The sequence below is a fragment of the Entelurus aequoreus genome, linkage group LG05, assembly GCF_033978785.1.
Source record: "Entelurus aequoreus isolate RoL-2023_Sb linkage group LG05, RoL_Eaeq_v1.1, whole genome shotgun sequence".
In the NCBI taxonomy this organism is placed as follows: Eukaryota; Metazoa; Chordata; class Actinopteri; order Syngnathiformes; family Syngnathidae; genus Entelurus; species Entelurus aequoreus.
In genome coordinates, this window is record NC_084735.1 from 2847471 (window position 1) to 2865938 (window position 18468).

Below are 18468 nucleotides of genomic sequence, written 5' to 3' on the forward strand. Positions count from 1 at the left end.
GTCCTTGTTTTAAGTTAGTTATTGTGTAGCCGTTAAAATCCAGGCATGTTGAATTTTTGTAATAACGCAGAAAGAACACTCATTTTCGCGTCAAAATACCACTTTGGCGTTTTATACCTTATCTTTATTACTTATCTTTTTTGAAGCTGAATATACAGAGGATGAACCGCTGGCTTATAGAAGCGAGCACAATATATATGTGTATATGTATGTATGTATATACTGTATATGTATATATATATATATGTATGTGTGTGTATATATATATATATATATTTATATATATATATGTATCTGTTTATATTTTATTTTATTTCTGATTGTTATTATTATTAATGTATTATTATTTCTTTTTTTTCTTTGTTTATTTATCGATGTATTTGTAGATATACTTTGTTTTTGTTGTTGTTTCTTTCTTTTTTTGGGGGGTGGGGGTGGGTGGTACGGGTGGGATATAAACAAAAATATTTTGACATTTAGGGCAGACAATAGATATGATTTATGTGAATATGATGTAATGCAGTGGTCCCCAACCACCAGGCCGCGGCCCGGGTACCGGTCCGTGGACCGATGGCCGCACAAGAAATTAAAAAAAAAAAAAAAAAAAAAAAAAAAGTTTTTTTTATTTTTATTAAATCAACATAAAAAACACAATATATACATTATATATTCAATATAAATCAATACAGTCTGCAGGGATACAGTCCGTAAGCACACATGATTGTATTTCTTTATGACAAAAAAACAAAAAACAATTTGATTTTTTTGTATACATTTAAAAAAAATCAGGCATGCTAAATTATTGTAATTTTTTAGGTCTTAGAAACAATTATTCTTACTTAAGGAACAGTCTTAAAGTCATGGGTTGACAGTGAAATAAACCAAAATGTAAATGTACATTTTTTTTAAATTCAAATTTATATAAATATATCTAAATGAAAAAAAAAAAAAATTACGACAGTATTAATAATAATAATAATTACATAGTTGTTTTATAAACTATTAATACATATCAATCAATCAATCAATGTTTATTTATATAGCCCTAAATCACAAAAGTCTCAAAGGGCATATACACATTAATTAATATATACAGATATTATAAATATATATTTCATTATTAATACTATATTATTGATAGATTATTGTCTTAAATTATTACATATATTTATTAGTGTATATATATTTTTTATTTATTTATTTATTAATGTATATATATGATATATATATATATATATATATATATATATATATATATATATATATGTCTTAATTAGATTATCCAAAAAATAGTGCTCGATACCGTGGTAGAGCGTAATATGTATGTGTGGGAAAAAAATCACAAGACTATTTCATCTCTACAGGCCTGTTTCATGAGGGTTTTTCCTCAATCCTCAATCTCCTGAGGATTGTGGAAAAACCCTCATGAAACAGCCTGTAGATATGAAATAGTCTTGTGATTTTTTTCCCACACATACATATATATATAATATATATATATATATATTTATATATATATATATATATATATATATATATATATATATTATATATATATATATATATATATATATATATATATATAAATATATATATATTATTAACATATATAAATTATTAACATATATTAATTAGTGTATATATTTTTTATTTTTTATTTATTTAATTAATGTGGGCGGGGGGCGTGATTATTTACAGCTAGAATTCACCAACTCGAGTATTTTATATATATTTCATATATATATATATATATATATATATATATATATATATATATATATATATATATATATATATATATATATATATATATATATATATATATGTATGAAATACTTGACTTTCAGTGAATTCTAGCTATATATATATATATATATATATTTATTTTATTTACATAGAAAAAAAATAAAAATACTTGAATTTCAGTGTTCCGGTGGCTATCCTTTAGATCAGTGGTCCCCAACCACCGGTCCGCGGACCGATTGGTACCGGGCCGCACAAGAATTTAAAAAAAAAAAAAAAAATTTTTTTTTTTTTTTTTTAATGAAATCAACATAAAAAACACAATATATACATTTTATATCAATATAGATCAATACAGCCTGCAGGGATACAGTCCGTAAGCACACATGATTGTATTTATTTATGTAAAAGAAAGAAAAAAAAAAAAAAAAAAATTGTTTTTATTTTTTAAATACACCTTGTTGATTTTCTGTCTATCCTTCCAGTCAGGGGTTTATTTCTTTTGTTTCTATATGCAGTTAAAGCACGATGCTATCACGTTAGCTCGTAGCTAAAGCATTTCGTGGAGATAAAAGGCACTGAATGTCCATTTCGCATTCTCGACTCTCATTTTCAAGAGGATATAGTATCCCAGGTGGTTTAAAATACAAATCCGTGATCCACAATAAAAAAAGGAGAGTGTGGAATCCAATGAGCCAGCTTGTACCTAAGTTACGGTCAGAGCGGAAAAAGATACGTCCTGCACTGCCTCTCAAGTCCTTCACTGTAACGTTCCTCATCCACGAATCTTTCATCCTCGCTCAAATTAACGGGGTAATCGTCACTTTCTCGGTCCGAATCTCTCTCGCTCCATTGTAAACAACGGGGAATTGTGAGGAATACTAGCTCCTGTGACGTCACGCTACTTCCGCTACAGGCAAGGCTTTTTTTTATTATCAGCGAGCAAAAGTTGCGAACTTTATCGTCGATTTTCTCTACTAAATCCTTTCAGCAAAAATATGGCAATATCGCAAAATGATCAAGTATGACACATAGAATGGATCTGCTATTCCCTTTTAAAAAATTTTTTAAATCATTTCAGTAGGCCTTTAATACAGTAGGCCTGTGGGCCTAAATATGAATATAAAGGAGGTTAAAGACATTTGATGTGTTAATTCACCATAATAGAGCCACAGTGAATAATGTGTCAGCACATGTCTGCTTAGCCACTCACTCAGCATCCTCCTCTCCCCGCATCTCTCTCATCTATTCATAGCTCAGAAGGCCTCCCGACGTGGAGCTGCTACCTCCGTGCTCCTCTTGTAGTTCGCCTTCGGCCTGGCGTCACCTCCCCTCGCCCTCGCTAGCCCCCCCATCGATGGGGGGGGGCGGGGAATAAAACATTGTTGACTGAACACCGCCGCAGGAAAAGACAGCAATGCTTTATGCTCCTTGTCGTGTTGTCAGACAGGGTTTTGTGTGTAACACACACACACACGTACACACACACACGTACACACACATACGTACACAGGTGCAAGGTGTCGTTAGGCTGGATGTGATATGTAAATATGCTGCAAATATAAAAACGTCGGCCTCGGGAGTTTGATTCTTTTTTTTTTTTTTTCCACTTCATGAATCTTTTGCTACGTGAGCTCCGGATTGTTCTTTCGGATCCGCGGTTTTAAGCAGTTCCTTTTCCAGTCAAGATATCACCTCAGCGTCTTTTTAAGGACTGGAGAAGTTGCCCTCTAGTGCAGTGGTCCCCAACCTTTTTGTATCTGCGGACCGGTCAACGCTTGAAAATTTGTCCCACGGGTATTTAAATTTTTTTTTTTTTTTTTAATATATTTTTTTAACATAAATAAATACAATCATGTGTGCTTACGGACTGTATCCCTGCAGACTGTATTGATATATATTGATATGTAATGTATATATTGTGTTTTTTATAGTGATTTCATTAAAAAAAAAATATATATATATATATTTTTTTTTTTACATAAATAAATACAATCATGTGTGCTTACGGACTGTATCCCTGCAGACTGTATTGATATATATTGATATGTAATGTATATATTGTGTTTTTTATAGTGATTTCATTTAAAAAAAAAAAATAAAAAAATAAAAAAAAAAAATTTTTTAAATAAATAAATACAATCATGTGTGCTTACGGACTGTATCCCTGCAGAGTGTATTGATATATATTGATATGTAATGTATATATTGTGTTTTTTATAGTGATTTCATTAAAAAAAATAAAAATTTTTTTTTTTTTTTTTTTTTTTTACATAAATAAATACAATCATGTGTGCTTACGGACTGTATCCCTGCAGACTGTATTGATCTATATTGATATGTAATGTATATATTGTGTTTTTTATAGTGATTTCATTAAAAAAAAAAAGTTTTTATTTTTTATTTTTTTATTTTTTTCTTGTGCGGCCCGGTACCAATCGGTTGGGGACCACTGCTCTAGTGGGTTCCTCAGACCACCACACACTGCCAGGAAAGCCCGGAACTCTGGGTATAACACTGTTTTATTGTCATACAATGGTGCAAAGTCTTTTGCTTTTCAGCAAAGTGTCTTTCAGCAGCACCTCCAACTCCAACTACTCGTCTCATTACGGCTGCTGCTAATGAAGGCGACAGACGATTAGATAACAAGGCCCATCTACGCACCTGTCGCTGTCTTCGAGGCCCGTCCCGACACACCCCGATTCGCGGCGGGCCACCCACCCCCTCCACAATGACGTATCGATACAAAAAAAAAATCATTTTTAAATCCCCTGAAGTGCAGGGAAACCTGCGAAACAGGCTTGTAGGGATGAAATAGCCTCTAAAGTTAAAGCTAAAGTACCAATGATTGTCACACACACACTAGGAGTGGTGAAATTATTCTCTGCGTTTGACCATCACCCTTGATCACCCCCTGGGAGGTGAGGGGAGCAGTGAGCAGCAGCGGTGGCCGCGCCCGGGAATAATTTTTGGTGATTTAACCCCCAATTCCAACCCTTGATGCTGAGTGCCAAGCAGGGAGGTAACGGCTCCCATTTTTATAGTCTTTGGTATGACTTCACATCAAATATTACACTTTAAATTATATTATTTGGGGAAAATTTTGCATATTTTGAGTGTTTTTGTGACAAAAGAACATAAAAAAACAAGCGTTGAAAGTAAAAAATAAAAATTAAAAAAATATAAACAATGTTTGACTTCCTTTTAACACTTTAATGAGTGGTGCCCTTTTTCAAAGATGAAAACATGATACTTTATTGTCTTTCAATTATGAAAACATGAAAAGTGTTGTTTAATGTGACACAATAAAGCTGTTTATTCTAAAAAAAACCAACATTTTTTAAAATTATTTAACAATGATTATGTTTAATGATAAAATGCAAGTTGCACACTCAACAAAAGATGAAAACATGAAACATTAAAAGTGCTGTTCAATGTGACATAATAAAGCTATTTATTCTAAAAATATATATATATATATATATATATATATATATATATATATATATATATATATATATATATATATACATATATATATATATATATATATATATATATATATATATTCTATCACTATTATTTAATAAGAATAATAATAATAATATTTAATATAATTTAAATGTAAGTTGCACACTCAACAAAATATGAAAACATGAAACATTAAAAGTGCTGTTCAATGTGACATAATAAAGCTATTTATTAAAACATTTTTTAAAAATATTATCATTATTATTTAATAATAATAATAATATTTAATAATATAATTTAAATGTAAGTTGCACACTCAACAAAATATGAAAACATGAAACATTAAAAGTGCTGTTCAATGAGACATAATAAAGCTATTTATTCTAAAAAAAAATTGAAAAATATTATCATTATTATTTAATAATAATAATAATATTTAATAATATAATTTAAATGTAAGTTGCATACTTGAAAAAGATGAAAACATGAAACATTAAAAGTGCTGTTCAATGTGACATAATAAAGCTATTTATTCTAAAAAAATAAAATAAAAATAAATATCACCATTATTTAATAATAATAATAATAATATTTAATAATATAATTTCAATGTAAGTTGCACACTCAACAAAAGATGAAAACATGAAACATTAAAAGTGCTGTTTAATGTGACATAATAAAGCTATTTATTAAAAAAAATGTTTTAAAATATTATCATTATTATTTAATAATAATATTAATATTTAATAATATAATTTAAATGTAAGTTGCACACTTGACTAAGATGAAAACATGAAACATTAAAAGTGCTGTTCAATGTGACATAATAAAGCTATTTATTCAAAAAACATTTTTTAAATATTATCATTATTATTTAATAATAATAATATTGAATAATATAATTTAAATGTAAGTTGCACACTCAACAAAAGATGAAAACATCAAACATTAAAAGTGCTGTTCAATGTGACATAATAAAGCTATTTATTCTAAAAAAAAATTGAAAAATATTATCATTATTATTTAATAATAATAATAATATTAAATAGTAGAATTTAAATGTAAGTTGCACACTCGACAAAGATGAAAACATTAAAAGTGCTGTTTAATTTGACACAATAGAGCTGTTTATTCTACAACATTGAAAAATATTACTTAATAATAATGATTATAAATAATGATAAAATATAAGCTGCACACTCAACAAAATATGAAAACATGAAAAATTAAAAGTGCTGTTTAATGTGACATAATTAGGCTGTTTATTCTAAAACATTGAAAATGATTTATTAATAATAACCATTATATTTAATGATACAATGTAAGTTGCACACTCAACAACGATGAAAAGTGTTGTTTAATGTGACAAAATAAAGCTGTGTTTATTCTAAAAAAAATAAAATAAATATAATTTAATGGTAATATTTATGATAAAATGTAAATGTAAGTTGCACACTCAACAAAGATGAAAACATGAAACATTAAAAGTGCTGTTTAATGTGACAAAATAAAGCTGTGTTTATTCTACAAACCCCAAAAGCAGTGAAGTTGTCACGTTGTGTAAATGGTAAATAAAAACAGAATATAATTATTTGCAAATCCTTTTCAACTTAAATTCAATTGAATAGACTGCAAAGACAAGATATTTCATGTTCACACTAAGAAACTAATTTTTGGACTACAGGCAGGCCAGTCCAGTACCCGCACTCTTTTACTATGAAGCCATGTTGATGTAACACGTGGCTTGGCATCGTCTTGCTGAAATAAGCAGGGGCGTCCATGATAACGTTGCTTGGATGGCAACATATGTTGCTCCAAAACCCGTATGTACCTTTCAGCATTAATGGTGCCTTCACAGATGTGTAAGTTACCCATGCCTTGGGCACTAATACACCCCCATACCATCACACATGCTGCCTTTTACACTTTGACCCTAGAACAATCCGGATGGTTCTTTTCCTCTTTGGTCACGATGTACCACAGTTTCCAAAAAACAATTCGAAATGTGGACTCGTCAGACCACGGAACACTTTTCCACTTTGCATCAGTCCATCTTAGATGAGCTCGGGCCCAGCTCCGGGTGTTGTTGATAAATGGCTGTGGCTTTGCATAGTAGGGTTTTAACTTGCACTTACAGATGTAGCGACCAACTGTCGTTACTGACAGTGCTTGTCCGAAGTGTTCCTGAGCCCGTGTGGTGATATCCTTTACACACTGATGTCGTTTTTTTGATGCAGTACCGCCTGAGGGATCCAAGGTGCGTAATATCATGGCTTACGTGCAGTGATTTCTCCAGATTTTCTGAACCTTTTGATGATATTACGGAGCGTAGATGGTGAAATCCCTAAATTCCTTGCAATAGCTGGTTGATAAATGTTGTTCCTAAAACAATTTGCTCACACATTTGTTGACAAAAGTGGTTCCAAATAAGTCTTTGATGAGCACTCCTCAACTTTGTCAGTCTTTTTTGCCACTTGTGCCAGCTTCTTTGAAACATGCTGCAGGCATCAAGTTCAAAATGAGCTAATATTTGCCAAAATTCACAAAGTTTTCCAGTTTGAACGTTAAATATCTTGTCTTTGCAGTCTTTTGTAACTGAATATAGGTTGAGAAGGATTTGCAAATCATTGTATTCGGTTTTTATTTACCATTTACCATTTTTATTTACAGTCTTCCAGCACGCTCTGACGAAAGATTGTACGCCTCCTCTTTTAGTTGGACTTTCCCTGATTACAAGGCAACAGCTGTTTCCAAGGGACGGGGGTCGTAAACAACGTGACTACTTCACTGGTTTTGTAACACATTGAAAATACATATTATTTTAATTATAATAACAATGGTAATATTTCATGGTTAAATAGTTGGAATAAAGATGAAAGTGCTGTTTAATGTGACACAACAAAGCTGTGTGACAGTGGTGATGTCAGCGCATTAGTTTGAAAAGCACTTTGATAAGACTCGAGTGAATATGACTGGGTGAATGCCTTTCCGCACGCTTTGTTGGACTGAACGTCCCTTTATGGTTGCATGCCACGCATCATGTGACATCATAGTCGCTCTCCTCCTTTCAGAGTGGGAGACTTGGCGGGGCGGCCATGACTTGGCGTGTGCGCACACGCCCGAGCGCTCCGCGGTTCGCCACTCTTTAGGGTGTGGTTGAAAAGAAATGTGGCCCGGGACTTGACGTACCACGAGGCTTTTCTGTGTGGACAACTGGTCACTGTCAGCTCACCGTCGCTTGCTTCTTTTGTGCTCAGGACAGGTCAGGTGACCCGGACCGGGGGGTGGTAGACCGCAGCCGCCTGCAGGGGGGCGGGGCATGTGTCCGGCCGAGGACGGCGTGGTGGTGAGGCCTTGACCACAGGTAATTGTGCTGCAAGTATCGTCTGCTGTTGTAGAGATAATCTGTGACAGGGTCAAACTCTGACATTCTAACTAGGGATGGGTACACCATTCTGTATTGGCACTGACCCAAAACCTACCGGGTACTGAGTCACCTAAAATCCAACACTGTGTGTGATGTCCGGCATTCGGCGATCACATCACTCCAGCAGCACTGAGAGCGGACTCAGCCAAACTACCTCTAGGTCAGGGGTGTCATACAGTATATATATACACACACGCACACACATATATATACATATACGGTACCCATTCCTAGTTCTAACAACCGATTTTTATTTTTTTTAAATTGTATTTATTTATTTTTCTCATATCCCCTCCACAAAAGTACAGAAAATTGGGTACCAGTATCGATTCTCGTGTGCCAGAAATCGGTACCGTATCGCTTCAAATGTGAACGGTACCCATCACTAGTTCTAACAACCGATTTTTTTATTTTTAAAAATTTAGTTTAATTTTTTTCTCAACCCCCCCACCCCAAAAATGTACAAAAGTACCGAAATTTGGGTACCGGTATTGAATCGGTACTGTATTGCTGCAAATGTGAACGGTACCCATCCCTAGTTCTAACAACCAATTTAAAAAAAAAATATATATATATATTTTTTTTTTTCTCAACCCCCCGCCCCCCCTCCAAAGATTTACAAAAGTACCAAAAATTGGGTACCGGTATCGATTCCCGTGTGCCAGGAATCGATACTGTATCGCTTCAAATGTGAACGGTACCCATCCCTAGTTCTAACAACCGATTTTTTTATTTTTTAAAATTTAGTTTAATTTTTTTCTCAACCCCCCCACCCCAAAAATTTACAAAAGTACCGAAATGTGGGTACCGGTATTGATTCCCGTGGGCCAGGAATCGGTACTGCATCGCTTCAAATGTGAACGGTACCCATCCCTAGTTCTAACAACCGATTTTTTCATTTTTAAAAATTTAGTTAAATTTTTTTCTCAACCCCGCCCCCCCCTCCAAAAATTTACAAAAGTACCGAAAATTTGGTACCGGTATCGATTCCTGTGTGCCAGGAATCGGTACCGTATCGCTTCAAATGTGAACGGTACCCATCCCTAGTTCTAACAACCAATTAAAAAAAAATAGATGTTTTTTTTTTTTTTTTGTCTCAACCGCCCCACCCCAAAAATTTACAAAAGTACCGAAAATTGGGTACCGGTATTGATTCCTGTGTGCCAGGAATCTGTACCGTATCGCTTCAAATGTGAACAGTACCCATCCCTAGTTCTAACAACCGATTTAAAAATATGTATATATTTATTTAAAAAAAAATTCTCAATCCCCCACCCCAAAAATTTACAAAAGTACAGAAAATTGGGTACCGGTATCGATTCCCGTGTGCCAGGAATCGGTACCGTATCGCTTCAAATGTGAACGGTACCCATCCCTAGTTCTAACAACCAATTAAAAAAAATATATGTATTTTTTTTTTCTTTTTTCTCAACCCCCTCACCCCAAAAATTTACAAAAGTACCGAAAATTGGGTACCGGTATTGATTCCTGTGTGCCAGGATTCTGTACCGTATCGCTTCAAATGTGAACAGTACCCATCCCTAGTTCTAACAACCGATTTAAAAATATGTATATATTTATTTTTAAAAAAATTCTCAATCCCCCACCCCAAAAATTTACAAAAGTACAGAAAATTGGGTACCGGTATCGATTCCCGTGTGCCAGGAATCGGTACCGTATCGCTTCAAATGTGAACGGTACCCATCCCTAGTTCTAACAACCAATTAAAAAAAATATATGTATTTTTTTTTTCTTTTTTCTCAACCCCCTCACCCCAAAAATTTACAAAAGTACCGAAAATTGGGTACCGGTATTGGTTCCTGTGTGCCAGGAATCTGTACCGTATCGCTTCAAATGTGAACAGTACCCATTCCTAGTTCTAACAACCGATTTAAGAATGTATACATATATTTTTTTATTTTTTTTTCTCAACCCCCCACCCCAAAAATGTACAAAAGTACAGAAAATTGGGTACCGGTATTGATTGCTGTGTGCCAGGAATCGGTACCGTATCGCTTCAAATGTGAACGGTACCCATCCCTAGTTCTAACAACCGAATTAAAAAAAAAAAAAAAAAATTCTCAACCCCCTCTTCCCATCCCAAAAATTTACAAAAGTACTGAAAATTGGGTACCGGTATCGATTCTCGTGTGCCAGGAATCGGTACCGTATCGCTTCAAATGTGAACGGTATCCATCCCTAGTTCTAACAACCGATTTAAAAATATATATATATATATATATATTTTTTTTTCTCAACCCCCCACCCCAAAAATTTACAAAAGTACAGAAAATTGGGTACCGGTATTGATTCCTGTGTGCCAGGAATCTGTACCGTATTGCTTCAAATGTGAACGGTACCCATCCCTAGTTCTAACAACCGATTTAAAAAAATAAATAAATTTAATTTTATTTTTTTTCTAAACCCCCGACCCCAAAAATTTACAAAAGTACCGAAAATTGGGTACCGGTATTGATTCCCGTGTGCCAGGAATCGGTACTGTATCACTTCAAATGTGAACGGTACCCATCCCTAGTTCTAAACAACCGATTTTTATTTTTTTAAAATTTTATTTGTATTTTTTTCTCAACCCCCCCCCGATTGTTTACATGTATTTCACCTTTTTTGTAAGTTGGCAGACCCTTCAGCGATCCTGTTCTGTCTCCCTGTAATGTTTGATCCTGTTCTGTCTCCCTGTAATGTTTGATCCTGTTCTGTCTCCCTGTATTGTTTGTCTGATCTTGAATGGGCTTGTGCGGAGCAATTTAATGTCCCCTCTGGGATTGATGAAGTATTTCTGATTCTGATGATTCTGATTCCCAACTGTTAACATTCAGAGTTTATATTCAAGTTGTATTTTCCAGAAAATTCCCCCACGACCGCCATTTTGTCCCGAGTCAGTCCTTGAAAAACATGTCCGTTGATCTGCAGTTGCATCATGGGAAACGTGGAGAGTCTGAATGGCGAGAGCGGCTCCACGGGGCACCTGTCCCGTAAACACACGACCCGCTCCCTCCGCCTGTCCGGCAAGCAGCCCGTCACACGCCGCGCCCGCCAGTCCTCGTCCGCCAAACAGGAGCACCGCCACTCTGAGGCGTCCACGCGCTCCTCCAGCACACCCAGCATCCCTCAGTCGCTGGCCGAGAGCGGCGCCGAGCCCTTCGACGCCGCCGACGGCCTGGCGGACTTCGCCGTCAGCCCCCACTGGACGCAGCGCGTCGCCATGACGATGAGGCCCGAGTCCTTCCAGCAGGACGACGACGAGGCCGTGGCCACGCCCACGCCGGAGACGTCCGAGGCGGACACCCTGGGCCGGGACTACGGCGAGGACTCGGCGGGGGAGAAGGACTGTTTCAAGAAGAAGCGCTCCAAGTCGGCCGACATGTGGCGGGAGGACAGCCTGGAGTTTTCTCTGTCGGACCTGAGCCAGGAACACATGACCAGCACCGAGGAGATGGTGGACGGCGGCGAGGAGGAGGAGGAGGAGGAGGAGCAGTTCCCTCGGCCCCGACCCTCCGCAGGTACAAACATCAATCACCTTTCAGTCGTATTGTACCAGCACACCAGTGCGTGTCTAGGTGCGGCCGGGAGGGCCTCGACCTTGGACCACCTGTGCAGCCATCAGAGTCCAGGCCTTAAATTTACAAAAGTACCCAAAATTGGGTACCGGTATCGATTCCCGTGTGCCAGTAATCGGTACTGTATCGCTTCAAACGTGAACGGTACCCATTCCTAGTTCTAACAGACGATTTTTATATTTTTTAAATTTTATTTTTATTTTTTTCTCAACCCCCCCTCCCCCCAAAAAAACTTACAAAAGTAGCGAAAATTGGGTACCGGTATCGATTCCAGTGTGCCAGGAATCGGTACCGTATCGCTTCAAATGTGCGGTACCCAACCCTAGTTCTAACAACTGATTAAAAAAAAATATATAAATATTTTTTTTCTCAACCCCCGCCCCCAAAAAAACGTACAAAAGTACCGAAAATTGGGTACCAGTAACGATTTTTGTGTGCCAGGAATCGGTACCGTATCGCTTTAAATGTGAACGGTACCCATCCCTAGTTCTAACAACCGATTTTTAAATTTGTAATTAAAAAAAAAAAAAAATTTAAATTATTTTCTCACCCCCCCCACCAAAAAACTTACAAAAGTACCAAAAATTGGGTACCGGTATCGATATCAGTGTGCCAGGATCGGTACTGTATCACTTCAAATGTGAACGGTACCCAACCCTAGTTCTAACAACCGATAAAAAAAAATAAAAACATTTATTTTTTTATTTTATCAACTCCCCCACCAAAAAAACTTACAAAAGTACCGAAAATTGGGTACCGGTATCGATTCCCGTGTGCCAGGAATTGGTACCGTATCACTTTAAATGTGAACGGTACCCATCCCTAGTTCTAACAACCAATTTTTTTTATTTATTCATTTTAATTTAATTTTTTGAAATTATTCCCCCCCCTTCCCCCAAATAAAAAAAACTTACAAAAGTACCGAAAATAAGGTACCGGTATCGATTTGTGTGTGCCAGGAATCGGTACCGTATCGCTTTAAATGTGAACGGTACCCATCCTTAGTTCTAACAACCGATTTTTAAATTTGTAATTTAAAAAAAAAAAGTTTTAAAATTATTTTCTCACCCCCCCACCCCTCCCAAAAAAACGTAAAAAAGTACAGAAAATTGGGTACCAGTATCGATTCCCATGTGCCAGGAATTGGTACCGTATCACTTTAAATGTGAATGGTACCCATCCCTAGTTCTAACAACCAATTCTTTTTATTTTTTTATTTTTATTATTATTTTATTTATTATTTTCTCACCCTCCCCCCCCAAAAAAACCAACAACTTACAAAAGTACTGAAAATTGGGTACCGGTATCGATTCCCGTGTGCCAGGAATTGGTACCGTATCGCTTTAAATGTGAACGGTACCCATCCCTAGTTCTAACAACCGGTTTAAAAAAAATAAAAAAAATTTAATTTTTATCTTAACCCCCCCCACACCTGAAAAATGTACAAAAGTATCACACGTGTGCGTGTCCAGGTGCGGCGGAGAGGGCCTCGTCCTTGGACCACCTGTGCAGCCATCACAGTCCAGGCCTCAGGGGCCAAAAGGGCCGCCACACCAAGGGCCGCAGGGACGACGCCAGCGCCGAGGTGGTGGTGATGTCCCCGGGCGAGGAGGACGTCGGTGCCGCCTACGGAGCTTTCACCCTCCCCTGCCGGCGCTCACACTGCCTCTCCGAGGGCCGGCAGGGGGCCAGAGGCGCCTGCACACCCGCACCGTGTCCCGTCTTCCAGGGACGCCGCGCACAAACCACTCAGGTGAGGAATGTCACACACAGCCAGGGTGGGACACACCACAACAACCTAATTAGTCGTTGGGACACACCACAGGAAGTGGCGCTGTAATAAAATCACACTCTACTTGTAGGCTGTGACTCTTAGGGCGCCTCACCATTTAGGCTGTGACTCTTTGGGCGCCTCACCATTTAGGCTGTGACTCTTTGGGCGCCTCACCATTTAGGCTGTGACTCTTTGGGCGCCTCACCATTTAGGCTGTGACTCTTTGGGCGCCTCACCATTTAGGCTGTGACTCTTTGGGCGCCTCACCATTTAGGCTGCGACTCTTTGGGCGCCTCACCATTTAGGCTGTGACTCGTTGGGCGCCTCACCATTTAGGCTGTGACTCTTTGGACGCCTCACCATTTAGGCTGTGACTCTTTGGGCGCCTCACCATTTAGGCTGTGACTCTTTGGACGCCTCACCATTTAGGCTGTGACTCTTTGGGCGCCTCACCATTTAGGCTGCGACTCTTTGGGCGCCTCACCATTTAGGCTGTGACTCGTTGGGCGCCTCACCATTTAGGCTGTGACTCTTTGGGCGCCTCACCATTTAGGCTGCGACTCTTTGGGCGCCTCACCATTTAGGCTGTGACTCGTTGGGCGCCTCACCATTTAGGCTGTGACTCTTTGGACGCCTCACCATTTAGGCTGTGACTCTTTGGGCGCCTCACCATTTAGGCTGTGACTCGTTGGGCGCCTCACCATTTAGGCTGCGACTCTTTGGACGCCTCACCATTTAGGCTGTGACTCGTTGGGCGCCTCACCATTTAGGCTGCGACTCTTTGGGCGCCTCACCATTTAGGCTGTGACTCTTTGGACGCCTCACCATTTAGGCTGCGACTCGTTGGGCGCCTCACCATTTAGGCTGTGACTCGTTGGGCGCCTCACCATTTAGGCTGTGACTCTTTGGGCGCCTCACCATTTAGGCTGTGACTCTTTGGGCGCCTCACCATTTAGGCTGTGACTCGTTGGGCGCCTCACCATTTAGGCTGCGACTCTTTGGACGCCTCACCATTTAGGCTGTGACTCGTTGGGCGCCTCACCATTTAGGCTGCGACTCTTTGGGCGCCTCACCATTTAGGCTGTGACTCTTTGGACGCCTCACCATTTAGGCTGCGACTCGTTGGGCGCCTCACCATTTAGGCTGTGACTCGTTGGGCGCCTCACCATTTAGGCTGTGACTCGTTGGGCGCCTCACCATTTAGGCTGTGACTCGTTGGGCGCCTCACCATTTAGGCTGCGACTCTTTGGGCGCCTCACCATTTAGGCTGTGACTCTTAGGGCGCCTCACCATTTAGGCTGTGACTCTTTGGGCGCCTCACCATTTAGGCTGTGACTCTTTGGGCGCCTCACCATTTAGGCTGGGACTCGTTGGGCGCCTCACCATTTAGGCTGTGACTCGTTGGGCGCCTCACCATTTAGGCTGTGACTCTTTGGGCGCCTCACCATTTAGGCTGTGACTCTTAGGGCGCCTCACCATTTAGGCTGTGACTCTTTGGGCGCCTCACCATTTAGGCTGTGACTCTTTGGGCGCCTCACCATTTAGGCTGTGACTCTTAGGGCGCCTCACCATTTAGGCTGCGACTCTTTGGGCGCCTCACCATTTAGGCTGTGACTCTTTGGGCGCCTCACCATTTAGGCTGTGACTCTTTGGGCGCCTCACCATTTAGGCTGTGACTCTTTGGGCGCCTCACCATTTAGGCTGCGACTCTTTGGGCGCCTCACCATTTAGGCTGTGACTCTTTGGGCGCCTCACCATTTAGGCTGTGACTCTTTGGGCGCCTCACCATTCCATGCAGAATCCAGCATCTTCCAATTGACTTTCCTTATTACTTCAAAGAAAAATGTTTTTCAATAAAATTCTACCCAAATATTTGATAAAGTCAAATAATACAAATAAGCCCTGCGATGAGATGGTGACTTGTCCAGGGTGTACCCCGCCTTCCGCCCCAATGCGGCTGAGATAGGCTCCAGCACCCCCCCGCCACTCCCAAAAAAAGGGACAAGTGGTAGAAAATGGATTGATGAATACAAATAATTTGACGTGGTCTTGCCACCTCATTTTAAGTGGTCTTGCACGTCATTTAATGTGGTGTTCCACGTCATTTAATGTGGCCTGTCATGTCACGCCATGTGGTGTTCCACGTCATTTAAGGTGGCCTGTCATGTCACGCCATGTGGTGTTCCACGTCATTTAAGGTGGCCTGTCATGTCACGCCATGTGGTGTTCCACGTCATTTAAGGTGGCCTGTCATGTCACGCCATGTGGTGTTCCACGTCATTTAAGGTGGCCTGTCATGTCACGCCATGTGGTGTTCCACGTCATTTAAAGTGTTCTGCCACATCAGTAATGTGGTCTGCCGCATCATTCAATGTGGCCTGCCACGTCATTTAAATTTGCCTGTCATGTAATTTCATGTGGCCTGCCACATCATTCAAAGTGGCCTGCCACTAAATTCAATGTGGTCTTCCACTAAATTCAATGTGGTCTTCCACGTCATTTAAATTTGCCTGTCCTGTCATTTCATGTGGTCTGCCACATCATTCAAAGTGGCCTGCCACTAAATTTATTGTGGTCTGCCACTAAATTTATCGTGGTCTGCCACGCCGTCTGCCACTAAATTCAATGTGGTCTTTCACATCATTTAAAGTGGCCTGCCACATCATTCAATGTGGCCTGCCACTAAATTCAATGTGGTCTTCCACATCATTTAAAGTGGCCTGTCATGTCATTCAAAGTAGCGTTCCGCATAATTTATTACGGTCTTCCACGTCATTTAAAGTGGCCTGTCATGTCATTCAAAGTAGCGTTCCGCATAATTTATTACGGTCTTCCACGTCATTTAAATTGGGTACCCCCTAATTTGAGTTGGTCCGCCATGTCATTTCATGTGGCCTGCCACATCATTCAATGTGGCCTGCCACGTCATTCAATGTGGCCTGCCACTAAATTCAATGTGGTCTTCCGCATCATTTAAATTTGCCTGTCATGTCATTTCATGTGGTCTGCCACATCATTCAATGTGGCCTGCCACTAAATTTATTGTGGTCTGCCACTAAATTTATTGTGGTCTGCCACTAAATTCAATGTGGTCTTTCACATAATTTAAAGTGGCCTGTCATGTCATTCAAAGCGGCGTTCCGCATAATTTATTACGGTCTTCCACGTCATTAAAAGTGGCCTGTCATGTCATTCAAAGTGGCGTTCCGCATAATTTATTACGGTCTTCCACGTCATTTAAATTGGGTACCCCCTAATTTGAGGTGGTCCGCCATGTGGTGTTCAGCATCATTATTGTGGTCTTCCATGTCATCTAATGTGGTCTGCCACATCAATTGTTGTGGCCTTTAATAAAAAACGACCGACACTAACATGTTAATAGCGATTATTCCAAGCTGATTATCATTTTTCTAATGCTTTGCGGCGGCCCCTGAAGTGAAAGTGAAAGTGAAAGTGACAGCGCTCGCCTGTCATAATCATGACGCTAAGCCGGATAATAAAAAAAAAAAAAATACAGATAACCGTATCGTTTGTCCAGAATCTTAACAGTCCTCCCGGATCCACCCAGTTAGAACTCGGTACTCGGTCTGCATCCCTCCTCACTAGTACTAGTACTCGGTCTACTCCTTACTAGTACTAGTAATACGTCGACATCCCTCCTCACTAGTACTAGTACTCGGTCTACATCCCTCCTCACTAGTACTAGTACTCGGTCTACTCCTTACTAGTACTAGTACTCGGTCTACATCCCTCCTCACAAGTCAAGAAAAGGCTTTATCTTGAATGTGAAGCTTGTGTAAATTCCCAAGAAAAGTGCAGAAGAAGACAAAGTGGCCATGCTTTTTGCCTTCAAATGTCCCACAGCACCAAGCTTCCTTCAAATGTCCCACAGCACCAAGCTGCCTTCAAATGTCCCACAGCACCAAGCTGCCTTCCAATGTCCCACAGCACCAGGCTGCCTTCAAATGTCCCACAGCACCAAGCTGCCTTCAAATGTCCCACAGCAACAAGCTGCCTTCAAATGTCCCACAGCACCAAGCTTCCTTCAAATGTCCCACAGCACCAAGCTGCCTTCAAATGTCCCACAGCACCAAGCTGCCTTCAAATGTCCCACAGCGCCAAGCTTCCTTCAAATGTCCCACAGCACCAAGCTGCCTTCAAATGTCCCACAGCACCAAGCTGCCTTCAAATGTCCCACAGCACCAAGCTGCCTTCCAAATGTCCCACAGCGCCAAGCTGCCTTCAAAATGTCCCACAGCACCAAGCTTCCTTCAAATGTCCCACAGCACCAAGCTGCCTTCAAATGTCCCACAGCACCAAGCTGCCTTCCAAATGTCCCACAGCGCCAAGCTGCCTTCAAAATGTCCCACAGCACCAAGCTTCCTTCAAATGTCCCACAGCACCAAGCTGCCTTCAAATGTCCCACAGCACCAAGCTGCCTTCAAAATGTCCCACAGCACCAAGCTTCCTTCAAA

The 18468-nt window shown here is 39.5% G+C and overlaps 1 protein-coding gene across 4 annotated transcripts in view; it reads left to right on the forward strand.

The window, feature by feature from the left end:
* Nucleotides 1-8298: 8298 nt before the first annotated feature.
* LOC133650026 (rho guanine nucleotide exchange factor TIAM1-like) overlaps nucleotides 8299-18468 on the forward strand; it is a 141379-nt gene continuing 131209 nt past the window's right edge. For 3 of the 4 annotated variants that reach the window (XM_062046773.1, XM_062046775.1, XM_062046776.1), the window contains exons 1-3: nucleotides 8299-8578; nucleotides 11573-12162; nucleotides 13692-13972. In XM_062046773.1, the coding sequence (XP_061902757.1) occupies nucleotides 11580-12162; nucleotides 13692-13972 (864 nt within the window). In that variant the 5' untranslated portion in view covers nucleotides 8299-8578; nucleotides 11573-11579. Of the gene's footprint in view, nucleotides 8579-11505; nucleotides 12163-13691; nucleotides 13973-18468 lie in introns of all 4 variants that reach the window. The other variant, XM_062046774.1, reaches the window with a different exon arrangement.